This window comes from Crocodylus porosus, unplaced genomic scaffold (assembly GCF_001723895.1).
Source record: "Crocodylus porosus isolate Cpor-Errol unplaced genomic scaffold, CroPor_comp1, whole genome shotgun sequence".
NCBI lineage: Eukaryota > Metazoa > Chordata > Crocodylia > Crocodylidae > Crocodylus > Crocodylus porosus.
Window position 1 is genome coordinate 8,412,697 of NW_017728929.1, and position 18,431 is coordinate 8,431,127.

Here is an 18,431-nt window from a genome sequence, read left to right on the forward strand (position 1 = left end):
GCACTTTGCACTGATATCCACTGTCCTTTTCCTTTTCATGTTGAAGACTTGGGGGCGTTTGTAGATGACACTTTAAAGCGGGTTTAAAGTGGGTTAGATGCCTTTTGCACCACTTTAATGGCATTTCTGTTTGCACGTTCAGCAGCGTATTGTGTGTTAATTCCAGCTGCTGTAGCACATTTGGTGGCATAATGCACCTTAAATGACTTTGGGGTGCTGCAAAGTAAAACACCTCCAAGGAATTTAATTTCCTACCGTGCAGCTGTGGAGGGAAGCACCAGGCTCCATGCAGCTCAGGGTCTGTGCAAGCAGCCTGGCAGCAGCCCAGGAAGGCAGGCTCCACAGAAGGCAACAAATGCACACAAAAAAGCGGGCAGCCTGATACTTTTTTTTGCCCTGGAGCCTGCCTGCCTGAGCTGCACAGGGGCCTGGTGCTTCCCCCTGCTGCTCTGGTGCCTCGCAGGACTGCCTGGGCTGGTGCCTGGCGGGGTGCTGCTGCTGCCATCGAGGGAAGCACTAACCGCCCCCCCGCCCCCCACACACACACCAGCAGCTCAAGGACCGCTCTGCCTGCCAGCAGCTCGCTCTTTCCTTCCTGCTGCTGGAGAGGCAGGTAAGGATCAAGTGGACACATGTGTACACAACACGGGGGTTTACTTCACCCCAAATTGAAGCAGTATTTTTTTTTAAAAACCACTGCTTCAGTTTAGGTAGAATTTAAATCCATGTCATGTACAAATGCCCTGGAGCATGAAGACTCCTCAACCAAGAATAGACCCTGTACTACCTGTTGCACATGCACACTGCAGGAAACAAGACCTGTCCCAAAGATAAAATAAACCAGAAATCAAGTCTAGAAAAGGTCCCTGCTTTGTTGATGAGCTCTCTAATTTGCTGCTGATTGTTCTGTTCCTTTTGTCCTCCCCACCCTAGGTCGGCAACATCATCCTCATCGTCTTTGTCAGCTACTTTGGCAGCCGAGTTCACCGCCCACGGTTTATTGGCTTTGGTGGCCTCCTGCTGGCCCTGGGGGCTTTCCTGGTGACCCTTCCACACTTCCTCTCTGAGCCATACCAGTACAGCAGAATAGAGATTGGTAAGTAATTTGACATCTGCTTGGAGTATGTCTTTCAGGGTATGCCTACATAGCAAAAAGCAGGTAACATGTGCTGGCTAGCTTAACCTAGCCAGAACAGTAGCAGTGGCAGTTTAATTGCAATAGCATGGGTTTTTAGTGTGCATTAACAACCACAGTGCATACCCAGGGGCCCTGGGAAGTTGGTATTCTGGTTGCTAGAACATGATGAGTCCCCTGCCATTGTGTCTTGGTCACTACTGTTTTCCATGGTAGTTAACACTAGCACAGATATGCTCACCTATGCTACTAATGCATTTAGGTACCTAACAGGTGGGACAGAATCCAGCCTTTAGTTTTCATTTTATTTACCCTTCCCTCCTGCTGCCCTAGGGCTTCTCCTATCTTCTCTGACTCCCTGCCTCATGCTGTTGAGTCCCTCCACACCTTTTATACATAAACTCCTCCTTGAAGGCAAGACTGGGTCTATGTTCCATATCCCTCAGTGTTTTCTGCACTTTTGTTTTCCAAACTATATCTGTGGAAACCAAGTTGTTTTTTCACATCATGGAGAGAGCTTGCGTTGCTTTCTCCAAAACTGTATGACTTGAGAGTGAATACCATATTTTTTCATATGCATGGTGCCTCGGAATAAAATACAAACCTTGTTTTTGAAAGGCAGAGTGAAGGGAAAAAAAGATCTTTCCTTGTGGTAAGTAACTAAGTAGCAGCAGCAAGGGAGAAGAACCTGTTCATTATTCTACTCCCTGTGAAACTTGTGCAGATTTTACATTCACTTTTGCCTGGAAAGTGGCAGAAACTGTTATTGCTGTATTTCTTCACATATAATGCTCACTCCAATTTCCAGCAGCTGGGTTTTTGGGGGGAAAAAAATACAGTATTTGCTACTGTTGGCAATACCATTTCATTTAATGATCAATTGAGGGAGGGGAAAAAAACAACTGTTCAAGCTATTAAAATCAGATGATCCACAGATAAACTTATTCACAGGGCAGCAGTGTGATCCTGGGGTTCTGGGAGTGGACTGAGGCTGCAGAAAATTGGTATTGGTTCCTGACTCTGCTACTGACATGCTCTGTGACATTAGACAACTTGCTTCCACAGGCAACTGGTACGGAGGGCGTGGGGTGGGGCACATGCCCCCATTGAGATTGGCACCCAACTCGGCACCACTTGGGATGGAGCAGTTTTTTTGCCACACAGGCCAGTGGCATGTTGGGGTGGGGGGGCACTAACCCGCAGCACAGACATATAGGAGTGGATATAGGGCTTTTGACCTGACCCCAGGCCTGGCAACAAATCGTGCCTCCCTCTGCCCCACCCCCCTCAGCTCAGGAGGCACCAGTCAGCCCTGCTTGCTTCACTTCTGTTTCTTCTCCCAGTCTATTGATACTGCAGAGATAGATTATCCCTTGTGTGTACTAGGTAATCTCAGTTGTGGCCTCTAGCAGCTACCATCCTATAAATTATCATAGATATTTAGCATACCCCAATTATCATAGACATTTAGTACACCCCATGGAGTCAGGTGTACCACAGGTTGAGAAACTATGCTCTGCTTACCCCTGGGGGTACACGAGACACAGGCAGGGGGTACGTAGGTACCCCAGCACTCTCTCTCTCACCTTCTTTTCCTCTCAAAACTATGGCAAAAAATTTGGTGCACCACACATTGTGCCATGCTTTAAATTCCCCAGTAATAATTTGCCCTGGTGTGCTGCACTTTGCACGGCACTGGGTTCAGCCCTCCTAGCTTTGGCCAACATCACCTCTAGCCCAGATATGTACTTGAGTTGTGCATCCCTGGTGTAAGAGGTGGCAACCCTACCCATACCAGATCAGATATCTGTCATATCACGGCCTTGTATACATAGCCCTTCTTCCAACATATGGCACACATTAGTCTGTACATATAAAATCCCCTGGAAAAATGAGTGTTGGGGTACTTGTTAAAAATTTCAGAAGTTAGGGGGTACTTGCTACTTAAAAGGTTGAGAAACACTGAGATAGAGAATGTCCCTGTCTCAGAAAACATGCACCTTACTGAGACAAATGCTCTATTCTGGGTGACAGTTGATGTGTACAGGGGTGTGTGGAAGCATTGCCATAGTTTCATAGTTTCCTCAACCATTGAGGAAAGGCTATGCTGGGGACACTGTGGGTGGCTCTCTAGGATGCTCAGCAGAAATGCACAGCTATGACTTTATCTGTGTTCCTTCTTCACCATAACTGCAATGTGTCAGAGCCAGAGCATTTTAGGCCTTTGGAAAGCCTTCAGATCTCTTGGTCTTCCTCCCTGATATCTTCCAGCACTCCCCAAGGCTCATTGCTGTCTCCATGCATGACTTGCCTACTATGTCTTTTTGCTTAAGTGAATGCCAAACTGGATCAATGCCAGAGGAGTACTGAGGGACTCATGTCTGGATATGCTGTCTCCTCATCAACCTCCTGCTTCTGTGTCTCTCTACTTCTCAAGGCTGAGCCTTCAGAAGCATCAGCCTGATGTCAAAGCAGTTGTCTTGGCTGGGGGGGTGACATTGCTCTGTGCAATTTTTTTCTTCTCCATGTGCACATCCTAGAACACGGAGGGGCAGAGATCCAAAACTTTCCCTACATGTAATCAGCTTTGCCTCCCATCCGTGCAAGCACCTCCCCATTTCCGGTCTTACCAGGCAGCGATCCTAAACCACACACTGCCAGCCAAAGCCCCATCAGCTGCATGACAAAAGGCATTGCTCTGAGTGGTACTGATTCAGGCTGAGGTGGTGCCAATGGGGAATCTGTAAATTCTTCCTGCTGGGGCTAGGTTTTCAAAGGGTCAGTGTCCTCAATCTGAGCCAGGGTTCAATGAGAACTCAACTTTCCCTTCCCCACCCCCCTGTTTGGGCATCTAACTAGAGGCCTCATATGGAAGTACTCAGCAAATTGGAGTCAGATCTCCCTCTGTTTCACCACATATTTTGCTGGTGAAATGGGAACTGAGCTCCTCTGAATATCCCACTCTGAAAATGATTACTGCTGTTTGTTCTCTAATTAAGTAGAGAGAGTAACCTAAGAAAATTAAATGGAGAGGCATGTAAATAAAGCTCAATGAAATCTCCTTCCACGGTGGTGTGCCCTTCATTAACTCGTCACTCATCAAGCAATGTACTGTGGCTCTCCCCATGTAGGACTTTACAAAGAAAAATAGACCATCTGCTTTATTCATTGGAGAGATGGGGAAACTGAGCCACGGAGGGATGGACTGATTTCCCCCAGGGTTGCAAACTATGTCAGTAGCTGAGCTGAGATTGGACCCCATGTTCCCTGACTTCAGTCTGGCCCAATCCAGTAGACTGCTATGGTCAATGCTAAGACAGGCTGTTAGCTCATGTGGTAGCTGAAGATAGGAAGGGACTGGTGGTTCAGGAGGAGGGTAACCCTTCCCATGCTGGGCACAATGTATAAAAGCATCTCTGTTACATGTAAACCTGAGCTCCATTTGTACAAGTGACTTGGGAGCCTACATACTATTGACTTCCCTTGGCCTTTGGTTCCTCATGGCATACAAGTATGTCATCCCTAGCTCCCAGGAGAGCTGTTGTTAAAGCATCTCAGCCACCAGATCTTGCTCCACAAATGCTAGCCTAGAGCTGAGGTGCTGGAGCCTTCCCATGGGTGTTCCCCTGCTGCTGCTTTCAAGCACACAGGGCGGCAGAGATCAATGGAGCAGCAACTGGGATACTTTCCACAGCAGCTTTACTACCTCATTTCCAGGATGGGCTTGTCGAGAGTTGGAGTGTGTCTGAGACAGACACTCCAGAGAGCCCTGCAGAGCTGGTATAGGTGGACCCTAAGACCCTTCTGCAATGGTATTCAGGCTCCTCAGGCATTTAGGTGCTTTGGAAAATTTTCCCCACAGTGCTTATTGCATGGGGAAGGACAGAAGAGAGAATGTGGCAGCCAGGATCCTGGCACCTTCAAATACCCTTGTTTCATTTAAAAAGCAGTTTCCTCTCGGAAAGGCCACCAAACACCTGCTTTCAATACACATCTGTCTTTTGTATGCCTTCTCTCTCAGACTGAAATTCATGGGGTGGCTGCAATTCCTCACGTGTTTTGCAGGTGCATGGGCAGGGAAGGGAGAGGGTGCATAAATCTTCGGATCAGTAGGGAAAGGATCTGCCTTAAACATTAGAAGCTACATAGTCCAGTTCAGTAAGTATCTGGGAGAGCTGGGGCCTACTTCTGACTTTGCAGTTAACCTCCTTTGTAATTGTGAGTAAATGGCTTCCCTTCACAGCTTCCATCTACCCTCTATGTTCTTACTCTATACAGGTCTGAACATGAGACCCTAATTTCAGCTGGGGCTTCTGACATGGGTATCTATTCCTTCATTTCTCATGAGGGTAAGAAAGCCTGAAGACAAAGTCCCCTTGCCTTGATATATTGCACGTCAGCTGTACTCAGCTCTGCGAAAGTTGGCGTTGTCAGTGCTGATCTGAAGCCCAGATTCTATTCAATATTATTTAAATATTGCTGAGCTGAAAGATTTTCCAGGATTTACCCTCTGATAAATATGAGAAACAGACCTACAACCAGATCTGTAGCTGCTTGCTTTCTCCCTACCCCCAAAGATTTTTGGTTTTAGTGTTGACTGATTATCAGATTGGATCATGGTTTGGATATGAAATGCCAAGTGTGGCAGCAACTTTACCAAGGGGCCTTTGAAGCACAGCTTGTCAAGCTACAAAATGAGCAGGGCTCATTGACTTTTCTGCAAGAATTGTTTTTTATTGACAAATGGCATGCATTGAAGAGCTGGGAGCATTTGCTCTGGTTCTGTTTTTGATTCTGGCTTTATACATTTAGATAGCTGAACTGACACGCCACTCTGTGCTTTCTTGCTGAGAGACATTGTTAGCCATATTCATCTGAGGTCAAGTAGAAGGCAGGGTAGATTTGGCCCCTATAGACTCAGCAGAGTAGATACATACAGCACAAGCTTTAATGAGCTGCAGCTCGCTTCCTTAGATGCTTTCTTGCTGTGCCATTCATGCATCACATAATGTGTCTTGCGCACCGGGAGGATGTCATGCATTTGCCTCAATCGTGCCTTGTGCCCTTGGGCTGTAAGATGGCCCAAGCCTCACCCCTGCTTTGGGGCTCTGTGTTGATTTGACAGGAAACTGGCAGGAGCTCCATGATGGTGAATGACTCCTGCCAATGATCATCAAGCCAATGGCTTGATTTGCGGCACTGTACACAGTGGTCATGAAACAGTCTCATTATTCCTTTTCCTCTACAGAGGCCCAATCTTGAAGCTGCTTAACCTCCCTCGATCCCAGTGAGGGCAGCGGGATTTCAAGGTGCTCTGCTGGACCTCACTCCATTTTTGTGAAGTGATTTGGGAGTTGAATTGGCCACTGTTAGACAGCTGAGTTGCCCAGAACTGTGGGACACTGAAATCCCAGCTGGCTCTGAGGGTGTTTTCATGCAGTGAGCATAGACAACATATTACCTTCCTACAGTTCATGGCCTGTTGATGTCTGTTCCTGCCTGCTCTTAAAGCCAACCCTATTAAAACTGGCCCTTGCCAAGCAATTTTGAAAAGGTCCTGAATCATGTAACACCAAAACTAATGGTATTTAGACATCTGAAGATGCAGATAGAGACCTAAGAGAGTTCTGAGAAGTACTGGGTGCCTAATCCCTTTGGGAATCAGTAATATTGGGCAGGGGAGTAATCCTCACTATGGCTCTATGACTTTTGCTTTTCTTTCAAGTAAAATCTACAGTGGGGAAGGAGGGTCTTTTTGTTTTGAAAATGCGATGGGGGGCTATCACAAGGCCAGTCCAATGTCAGCCTGCCCACCTGTCTAGGGCAGTCTGCCCTGTGTCACGTGCCACAACTTGGTGTATAAAAGAAGATGTAATAATGTAGGAGGCTGCACATTTTATGCCTTGATTCCCAAGGTGATGTACATGGCTCTGACCTTCTCTACACCATGTCCCATGCCTTGTAGATGGTATCAAAAATCATCAAACCTCAGGTGTTTGTATATTTACCTTGGCTATTACGCCCCCTCACTGGAGCCTAAACTCACGCCCCCTCACTAGGGCTCACTCATCAAACTCCTGGGGCCAGCCTATGTGCATTCCCTCAGGCCTCACTCGGACTGTACTCTGCATGGCCCTGTACAGCCCTTCAGGCCCACCTATGCAGACCCTGCTCTATGCCCTCTCTGCACAGTCCTTCAGATGCCCAGATGGACTGTACTCCATGTGGCCTACTAATCATTACACTCCCCCTTCACTGGGGCCACTCCTCCCCCGCACCTTTGCTGGGGCCTCAGGGCCTTATGCCCCTTGGGTTTCAGGCCTGATGATAATGCCTGGACCCATGCTTGTCCCTACTCTGGGGCTACCCACCAGGTTGTGGGGGCTGAGGCTACCCCATACTCACCTTTCACTAGGGAGGCAACTAGTGTGGCATTTCCTGGGGACCACCACACCATCCAGTCCCAGCAGGGTATAGTTTTCAGTCATGCCCCAGGACCAGGAACCTCCTGCAATCCCCATAGTTCCTGCCCCATACTTCCAAGATGTTATATGAGCAGCAGCTCCAGTCAGGCAATGGTCCCCCTCCAGCTGCTAGCAGCAAGCTGCTGGCCCTGCTGCGCCAACCCTGGTCTTATATGTAGCAGCTGGTCCCACTTCCCAATCAGGTGACCTTCTGCTGCCCATGTGACTCCTGATTGGGCGTGCAGCCACCTGCAGGCTGCTCTGTTGTTTAATTCTAGCCCTTAAAGTGGCAGGCACCAAAGGTGCCCTGCCACGGGGGAAAAAAAAAAAAGCTGGTTCCATACACAATGGCCTTCAAAGGAACTTGCTAGAGGATTTTTGTGGCTAGTGGAAATGGTCAGTCATTGTGCCAGTAAAAACCCTTGACCACTTGACAAACATTTGGTTTGGTTCTGTTACTTTTTGCTCTAAGGACAGAAAAGCTGAAAAGTTATTTCATTAGCTAAAAAGAGGTGAAAGGAATGGTGAAAGTGTCATGAATAAGGAAGTAGTATAGAAAGTGCTAATGATAAGTGCGCTGGGGTTGTTATGTGTGTTCTGTAATGCCTTTATTTTGGTCTGGCTTTGGATTTCTCTCTCCCAAGATATTCCTTATTGTTTTGCCTGCTTCAAAATGGAACCTGCAAACACTTTAATTCATAGACTGGATTGATTTTTCCTTAGGCTTTTGAGAGAATAATCCTTTGTCTCCAGTCAAAAGTTAACATACAGCTTGGAACAATAGTGCTAGGTAGGTGAACACCTAATATCTTGCTATTAGTACTGGTAGTACATTGGATACATTTGGTTTTTTTCTTCTCTAATTGAACTGCCCCTAAAGCTCAGATAAATTCCACACTTGATTCCCTGTATGCAGTGATACCTTAAGTTAATAGAATGCAATTCCTTGAAGACATGCTAAGGTGATGACAGCTGCTGATTTTTAAAATGAGAAATTCAAGTTGAACTCTAGCTCCAAAGAATGCACGACCATTTGGGAAGTTTAAGAGGTGCCTAGACCTTTCACTCAGCCTCAGCTCTGACTTGCTGAGAAGAGTTTCCATCACCAGCCATTGGATGAAGTTCTCCAAATAGCAGTTGTACCAGTGGCATGGTGGATTTTATTCTCTCTCAGTGCATCTGATCCTTTTAGTTTATAAATAAGAAAGCCAGCTCTGTGAACTTGACCTGTGCTTTATCAAACCAAACTCTTTTTTCTTTTTTCTTTGTATCTAGATTGCTTCTGTGGCTCTCCTGAGAGTGCCTCTGGGAAGCCCACCCTACCCCACAAACCCCAAACCTAGGCAGATCTCAAAAGCAGCAGCGGGGCATTCCCTCTAGACTGGCTTGAATGCCTCATTTCTGGGTTTGGCACACATTGGGAGGGAGGGAGTGAGATCCATGCTCTTGGGAGTGCTGGGGAAGTATGTGCCATTTTCTTCTCATGCATTGTCACATCTCAGGAAGGTTCTGCAGGACTAATTATGCCCCTAGTTACACCAAATCAGCCTCGCAGAAGACAGTGGCATAGAGGATGATAGGACGTGAGGCGATCAGCTGCAGTGGCCAAGCATATCATTCAGTGAGTGGATGATCAGGTTTATAATGTTCATACCATTCTCGTTCCAGGTAATAAGAGCCAGGTCCAAGCTGATTTCTGCCAAAAGGTGGAGAAGCTTCAGACACCTTCAAACATCACCCAGACATCCCAGAAAGGGGCCACTAGTGTATGGGCAATAATGGTTATAGCTCAGCTACTGGCTGGAATTGGAACTGTTCCCATTCAACCTTTTGGGATCTCTTACGTGGATGATTTCGCTGAGGCAAACAACTCTCCCCTGTATGTTGGTAAGTACTTTTCCTAGAACAGGCCTGGTCTGTGTGATGTTGTAGAGCTCGTACTACGCAAAGCAGATTCCACCCTTCTTTTGTCTAGGAAGGCTCCTCTGTAAAGCCACACAAGAAACATCACAAGAGTGAAGCATGGGGAAAGGTCGATGAGGAGGTGAACAGGGCACTTAATGGGAGTGGTGATACTCCTGACGATGAACTTGGGCTAGACATTGGGGCACTGATCGTACATTTTCAGAGAAATATTAGGTTTTCATCCACTAAAATTCTTCAACAAAAGGTGAAATCTTCCCACAGAAGGTAATGCTAGCTTCTCAAAAAAGTAGGGGTCTAGAACCCAAAATATTTTGATTCAAAATGGCAACTCATTTGTTCATGTGTTTTATCTTCCCAATATCCCCTGTGGGCTAAGCTGTCTATCCACAGCTAGTAACACCTGTGATGCACACTCTTCCTTTGCCAAAAGGGGAGAAAGTGGTGTCTCAATGGAGCTGTAGTATGGGTAAGAGCCAACCCAAAGAAAGGAATAGGTATATAACACACCCAAATTACAATAATCATAAGGCACTGCTGCACCATTTTGTATCAGTGGTACCATCACCAAAACAGGGCTGAAAGAAACCTCAAGAGATCCTGGGGTCCAACCACCTGCAAGGAGGCAGGTTCAAGTTCAATTAGAAATGCTTTCACTTTCAAAATTTCCCTTATAATAGTAATTTTTCTGTGGAACCAGAAACTATTTTTCAACCACGTTTACTAGACAGTCCATCCACATCTGGAATATTGTGTTCAGTTTTGGGCCCCCCACTACAGAAAGCATGTGGACAAGTTGGAGAGAGTCCAGTGGAGGGCAATGAAAATGGTTGGGGGGCTGGGGCACAGGACTTGAGGAGAGGCTGAGGGAGCTGGATTTATTTAGTCTAGAGAAGAGAAGACTGAGGGGGAGATTTGATAACAGACTTCAAGTCCCTGAAGGGTGGTCCCAAAGAGGATGGAGCTGGACTGTTTTCAGTGGTGGCACATGGCAGAACAGGTAGCAATGGAAGTTGAGGTTAAATATTAGGAAATATGAAGTTAAATAATAGGAAAAAAACCTTTTTCACAGGGAGGGTAGTAAAGCACTAGAATACCCAGAGGGGTTGTGAAGTCTCCTTTGGAGGTTTCTAAGACCTAGCTAGACAAAGCCTTGGCTGGGATGACCTAGTTGGGGGATAGTCTTGCTTTGAGCAAGGGGTTGGACTAATGTGGTCCCTTCCAACCCTCATTTTCTATGATTCTATGAAATTCTGGAGAGACTGTCTGAAGCTGTGGAACGCTTGGCTTTCCACCAGCCCAATGTCCGAGTGGTTTAAATAAGTACCTATTAAACACAGCACTTTACACAAAGACAGAGGCCAAGCCTGAGAGCGTATAATGAGATGCATCAGGGACCTCTCTCCCCAAGGAACAAATTGGACTCGGAACAATCAGACACCACAATGAGAGTGGCAGTCTCTAGCAAGGAAAATGTCTGTCACAGCATTTAGATGAAGCCACGTGCCATCTTAGCAACATCTGACGCTGTGGAGAGCAGGGATCTCTGATGTTTTGCCCTGTCCTTGGTCATGTCTTGCTCACTACTGCATGATACTACAATGAAATTGTCCTACATAGAAATGCTGCAACTGCCTCTCCCCTTATTAGTCAGCTGTTCTCGTTGCATTTTGTGGTAATATGGTATGGGTATTAGAACAGGAAGGAGCAGGATAGTTGGCCACCGTTTAGAGCCAACCAGCATCCAGCAGTAATCCATGAACTGGAACTTCTGCTCCCTTTGCTCTCTGAAATCACTAGGCCCATCCACAGGGGGAAAATGAGTAGGAAAAACATCTCAGAGGCCTTCCTCCTCCTGATCATTATGTTTATTATATGTATATGGATCCCATATACCCTTCAGGAGCCAATTACAACAGAATTAAGGCTCATAAAGTCTGTGGCTGGGGTTTAAAACTGACACTTACTGCTGAGGTGGCAGCCAGGCACTGCAAAGGGAAGGGTCACAGGCTCTGAAGAGCTGCTGCTCTCATGGAGATAGGAAGGTGATTTTTTTTTTTTGGCACTCTTACCATATTTTTGCCATCTGAAAGTTCACCTGCTTGAAAACTGCAGTGGGAAGTGATACAGGAGTTCAGCTGAGCCAGGGGGCCATGTGCTTCATATGCCTTAGTGCATGGCAGGCAGGGGGGCAATCTTTTTTTTTTTGGCAGGCACATCACAAATTAGTCCCGCAGTCTCCCCAAGTGCCTCTCTGATCCTGCTCCCCTGCTAGATCAGCTGCTCTGCTTTCTGTTCCCTGCCCTGTGCCTAACTCCCGTTGAAGTCATGTCTCTTTTCGAAATAGGTCTATGAGGCTCCTAAGTCACTTCAACACTGGAAATTTAACTTTTTGTATTCTAGTAAGTAATCCCGACTTCCTAACTTTTCTGCAGGAAAGGAAGTCTGTCTATAAAATTCAGGCAGGAGGTTTTTTTGTTTGGTTTGTATATAAATGCTTATTCTGATTGTTATTCTTCCATTCCCATTTCAACACAAAGGGGGTTCAAACAGACTGTGGTAGACAGCAAAGTCACCAAGACCTTTCGTGCAGATGGGAGCTGCTGATTGGCAACTAAAAGGGCTCGATTTTCATCCACTGAATGCCCACAATGGAGACCAGATTTTTAGAAGAGCTCAGCACCTGAGACGCTGAGCTCTGAAAATCTGGCTGCTTTTTTAGGTGTCAAGTGGGAAGCCAAGCTCTTGCGGAAATCCAGCCCCAAGGATCAGTTCTCACAAAGTAGCTGCAGATTTGAGACTCAGGTCCTCAGGTATTACAGGTACAAAGTAACCTCTGCTTTTTGCTCATAGGTTCCCTATAAGGAACTGATGCTTCTAGGATTGTGTGCTGTTAATAGCCTTTTGGATCCCAAATGCTGCATCTACACAAACTTAATATACTGGACAGTGGCATTTCCAGAAACAGCATAGCTGTGTGCAGTGCCTTGAATGAGCTGATTTGCTAGGAGATGGGCTAATTGACCCTTTCTCTCAGTACAGCCAAGTAGCTTGCCTGAAGCACCAAGCGGATGTGGCCACACAGCTTCTAGTTTTGGAGCCAGCCTGTACAGAGTTGGCACAGTGTTCTTTGAAGGCATTGCTGCCAGGCACCGTAAATTCACCGGGTAGAAATGGCTGAAAGCTGGAGTACATCATGCTATAGACAAAATAGTTGCCAGGCTGGATCAGCCGCATGGTCCATTTGTTTCAGCACCAGAGACTTCAGAGGGAGGCCTGCAGTAGGCCTCTGTGACATCATCTTCTTCCCCTTTCCCGGTCTCTACTAATGGGGTACATCTGACACCCTGAGGCACTAGGTTTATGGTCTCTTCCCAAGCATATGTTAGCACAGATGTTCCTAAATCAGGGCACCTGTGTTATCCACACAAATGGCCAGTCCATTTTTGAACCTTGAGAAGTTCTAGGCCTTAGTGTCTTCCTGTGGTAAGGTGTTTCAATCATTAATAAGGGAAAATGTTCTCTAGTGACCCTGCCTATGAAAACCTCGGTTTATCTTGGGAATTAAAGCACCATCTCATTTCTTTTAAAAACTGTTTAAAAATAGGAACCCCTTTGAAGTAGCATGGACCTCTTGGGTTGCTTCATATCTAAATTGTATGGAGGTCCCACTTAGGCAAAATACTTCAGCATGTGTTCAAGTCTCACTAAGGTCTATGAGACTTTAGTATTTCCTTAATGCTAAGTGCTTTGCAGAAGAGAGATGGGTTGAGTGTGTTGTTGGATGGAAGCCAACAGTACTTGGTGTTCAGTGTCACACTACCTGCCACTTCCCGTATCTGACTACACTTTCTCACCATATATATGTTCTCACTAGATATATATATTAGTGATCAACTGTAGTCAGATACTGAAAGTGCCAGGTATATATACCCCCCAAAAATTGTTTATTTGCATAACCCTACTAACAGCTTGCAGTATATATGTTGTGTGGTTTTGGGCACTGAGGACCAGATACAACAAGGTGTTAGTAGGGTTATGCAAATAAACTTTTTTTTTTTTTTGGCATACTGGCCATTCCAAAAAAAATGGCATAAAGAAATGGCAAATTTAAAGATCTAAAAAATTAGATTTGGATTCATTGGAGCGTTTCATTTCAAGTTGAACTTTTTTTAATGAAATAGAAAGACATTTTGAAAGGCAAAATTGTTTTGAATGGAAAAAATCAAAACATTTCATTTAAAAAAGACCCACGCAAACTTATACAGACCTGAGGTGAATCTGCAGGGTATTTTAGTGTCAGTGACTGCATTTTTCACTAACCCTCCCCTCCCCTCCCCTCCCCTTCCCCCATTTTCACTGAAAAATTTCATGCACCTCTACGTGCTGAGAAGTCTTTGCTGTCTCTCCTTTCAGTGGGTGATGAGGGTGCCTGGTCCCTGCTAGGTCCAAAGTGAAGTATTAGCTCCTCACTGCTCCTGCCACCATATTTCTTCACTGGGTATTTTCACAGTACTGCAGTAGGCAGTTCATGCACAGGGCATAGCTGGAAGCAGTGATTTCAATATTGAATGTCTCAGCGAGACCTTGATTTTTGTCAGTTTGGATGAGATCCTTTTGACTGGCAGCTACTTTTCCCCTCTCTAATGCATCTGTTGGATAAACAGTGAATATAATAGCTGCACAATAGAGAAGGCATTAATTATCTGTCAATTGGTAAGAAATGACTTCTCTCCCATGTGTTGTGACATCCTCCCTGCCTCTCAAGGGAAGATAAATGCAGTATCTGCAGCAAAGCAGTTTCTCTCTTGATAATGGCCCACTCACGCTGGCATTCCCCTCTTCTCGTTGTCAGCGATCCTGTTTGCCATTGCTGTGTTCGGCCCAGCTTTCGGATTCTTGCTGGGGTCTGTCGTGTTGCGGCTGTTCGTGGACATTGGAAGAGTGGACATGAGTGAGTATTGCACAGGTCTGGGATAGCATGGGCGTTTCCAAGAGTCCTGTGAGACTCAGAGACAGTGACATGAGTCACATTGGCATACGTCATATTTTGGACATATGTCCTGGTTGTCGCGACCACCCCAGTGGAAAGACATGTCCCGGAATAGCCACACGGTGTTATGCAAAGTGGCTATAACCGTCAGTTCAGTCTCCTCTCTGGGGAAAGCTGATATGTTGATAACATTAGGTGGGCAGACAAAGATTGCATTGAACCAAAATCTGCCTATGAATATTCTGATATGCTGTTTACTGAATTTAAAATAGCAGTAGTGATTTCTGGAAACTAGCCCGCTTCTGAAACTCCAGGGAAGAAAGAAGATGATGCTTTCTGAGTGGGGCTGTTACAGCTGAACAGGTAGAGGCCTGAGTGCTTTGGAAACTTCCTTTTCATTTACAGAAGAATAAAAGATGACCTAGGCCAGGCATAAGGACTATTGATGCTGGCCTGGGCTATCTATGCTTACTGCATAGTGGACAGCTTCTGTTCCTGGCTGTCACAGATCTGCCACAGCGCTTTGCTCTCTTGTGCCTCTCTTCCTGTTGTTTTTTTGTCTCATCTATAAAGGTTATTAGCTCTTCAGGGCAGAATGTACCTGGCACTCAGTAGAAGATGGGGGAAGCAGGGATCAGCCTCTGAATCCTTCTAGAATACAAAGGGCGTGTCTACACGTACATTTTAGCAAGACTAAATTTAATCCTCATTGAGCTAATGCACATTACACGATTTTTGGCAGGTGTCTACATGTGCAGGGATTTTGAGAGTCAACTAAAGTTAGTGCCAAGTCCCTGCAGCCCTGCCATGTGCCCTTAGTGGTTGGGCAGACCCAGCACTAAAGTTAGTGCCAGGTCACATCTACACGTGCATAAATGTGCTTTAACTAATTGCACCTAAATGATACCTACATTTGCAGGTGTCAAATTTAGGCACAATTAGTCTAAATTCACTATTGTTTATGTGCATTAAGGGTGAGCACATGTAGATACATGCCCTTAATGCACATTACATTAGGCTAATGCACATGAATAGGTCTTGCGTAGTTGCGCCCAAAGAGTATTACTCTTAGTATTCAAAGTGTAGCAGCATGCAGGAGTCCCATTGTTAATCAGGACCCCATTAGACTGGATGCTGCCCAAGCACAAAACAACGATGACTGCTATAAGCACATGTTTGGGATCGCTGCTGTTTTGGGTATTATTGCATGTTTTGGGCAAACAGATCACCACGTTGTTTGAGAGCGGTAACAGTGAGATGAGAACTTATCTCCCTACAGTTCTAGTTCCCAGCATGTGAGATCATTTTCTTCATTTATCATGCATGCTGTGGCCTATTGTTAAAGCATTCTCCATAGCTTCATCATTAACATGGCTTTTCCTGTGTTTCGTTAGAAAAACTGGAACCCATGTGTCATTTTTGTCTGGTGCCAGATAAGGAAAATAAATGAGCTGAGGCAGGAAATAGCAAAAAAAGAGCAGGCTTCATCTCCATGGTGACAGACCGACTTAGCATCCTCTGTGTGGTCGCTCCATGATGATGTCACCCACCCCAAAGTAGATTGGTCCTGTTTGGGGAAGTTGGGCAATTGTTCAGATGGGGTGTGGGCTTTTCTTGCAGCGGTCTCTAGTTTATTCCTGGACGACAGGAAGTCTGGGCTGAGAAGAGCTAAGGCTTAAGACTGCTACTTGTTCCTTTTCCACTCATAAAAATCCTAACAATGGGGAGATGCGCTTTCCATGCCAACTCAAACGATCCTTCGACCTCCCATGAGTAACGCTGCCTCTTCTGAAGGATGTCTGCATTGGAAGCAAGCAGCATGACTTTCTCATCTTTCTTCCCAGTGAAGGGTGTGAGGCCCTGGAGCTTGTACATTCAGAAATCACTTTCATTAACACCATTTCTCCCTTCGCGCAGGCGACAACAGGTCACCCCCTTAATTGCAGCCAGAAGAAAGCAGCTAAACCTGGGAATGATAGGAGAGAAATTATTTACAGGAAAGTAGCTGCTATAAGTTCTAGCCCCCTGCGTGGAAGTGTGCAGTCAAACCATGTGTCCAAAGGCAGAGGATGAAGGAATAGAGAGGGTTTAATCCCTTTAACTGAATGCTTTCTTGGGAGAATCTTTGAATCCTCCTCCTCCAGCACATTTTGATGCTTATTTAATTGGTCTTCTGGGCAATCCTGAAGTGCAGAGCCGTTGGGACATGTTGCTCCACCTCTAGTGAGAACAGACCTGGTGATGTCTGCCCTGTGCACCAGAACATGGCATGTTGTAGTAGCAGCAGAGGGGATAATTCTGCACTCTGCCCTCTCAGACCTGATTTACATCCTTTACAATGCAATGGCAGAGCTGTGGTTTTCATCCATATCATGGGACCAGGTGGATACCTAAGCCCACATCCAGCCAAGTGCAGCCAACCTGTGGCCCTAGCCTTCAAGTTAACCAAGGAGTATGCAGTAGAACTGCAACCAGACTTGTGAAACAGCACTTATTGCTTTGCTGCTGCTGACAGCAAGACATGCAGGATACCGTTTAATTTCCTGAACCATGGACCTAGAGTCTGTCATTCAACTGCTTGGCAAGCATTGCCTTGCCCTGCCATGGACCAGCTGGGTAGGCATCTCCATTCACACCCTAATCACCTGACTTCTTCCTGAGCTCCATGTTTTGGAGGGAGAAGGAGCCAGTCCAAGCTGGTGTCTGGCTGGACCTGCATTAACAAGACTGCACTTTATCAGGGAATTAATCTGTCTGGGGCCTTGGTCTTTCAAAGCCAACTCCTGATGGGGAAGCTGGAGCACACAGAGTAGAGGCTTTCTGCAGGAACAGCTGACCAGAAGTAATAACTCCCACTATGTGGATGTGTTTAGCTACAGGTTGCCAGCTGAAGTAAATCACTGCAGCCTCACTGACTGCCCTGGAAATGCCTCCCTGATTCTGCTTTTAATGGAGCTATGCTCTTCTTACCCTTGCTGTGGGGGCTTGGTCCTTGCCCAGGGCTCCATACAAAATCATTCTGCTGCTGTCTCTCCTAGGAAGTGGATTTGAGGCGATTTGTTCTTATTTTGGGTCAATCATGTGTATTTAAAAAAAAAACAACCTCCTGCAGCTCATGGTAAAGTTCAGCTGGTTTGAAGGCAGTGACAGACTTGAATCTCTATAAACATTCTTGCAAGTAGGGGGACGGAGATCCACGCTATGATAACGTGCCCCACAAGACATGGGTAACTTCATTCTTCCTGCTGTTTTTCAGGCACTGTGAACCTGAAACCACAGGACCAAGGCTGGATTGGAGCCTGGTGGCTGGGGCTCCTAATTTCTTCAGGCTGCTTATTGATCACCTCCATTCCCTACTTCTTCTTTCCCCGCTACATGTTCAAAGGGCAGGTAAGACCCAGACACTGACAGGACAAAATGTTTTGGCTCGGGGCAGTTGTATGGTATTTCAAGAGGAGATGCTAGCCCTGGAGGGGAGACAAGAATGGAGGGTGGAGGAAGGGAAGGGAAATAGCAGGGTTTGCGTCTTAAAACATATTCGATTTTTCTAATAAGCTCCTAGCCAGCACTATACAAGGGACTGATTCCTTAACTAAGGCTGCTGGGTATTGCAATAACACTGGTAACAATAATAATTTGGGATTTTATTAATGCAGAAGGGACTGCACACTGCTCATTGGCTGATTTTGTTATGGCTCTTAAAATGTGAAATCCATAAAATAGTTCATTGCTGAATTACCTGCTGGGTAATCTCAGTCCAGAATCTACATTCCCAATACCCTAGGTACCTGGCTCAGCAGACTCGCTGTCTGTTCAATGCATGGCTGAGCACAGACATTGAGCTTTGAAGGCAGTTTCTCCAAGTCAAGACTGAGGCTCATGGACAGAGCAGCACAGAGAAGCTCATGTTCTTTCA

General features: G+C 46.0%; 1 protein-coding gene across 2 annotated transcripts in view; it reads left to right on the top strand.

Moving 5' to 3' along the window:
• Nucleotides 1-18,431, top strand: part of SLCO2A1 (solute carrier organic anion transporter family member 2A1) — a 101,647-nt gene that overhangs the window by 65,278 nt on the left and 17,938 nt on the right. For both annotated transcript variants that reach the window (XM_019542976.1, XM_019542977.1), the window contains exons 5-8: nucleotides 934-1,096; nucleotides 9,268-9,486; nucleotides 14,378-14,476; nucleotides 17,772-17,905. In XM_019542976.1, the coding sequence (XP_019398521.1) occupies nucleotides 934-1,096; nucleotides 9,268-9,486; nucleotides 14,378-14,476; nucleotides 17,772-17,905 (615 nt within the window). The remainder of the gene's footprint in view (nucleotides 1-933; nucleotides 1,097-9,267; nucleotides 9,487-14,377; nucleotides 14,477-17,771; nucleotides 17,906-18,431) is intronic.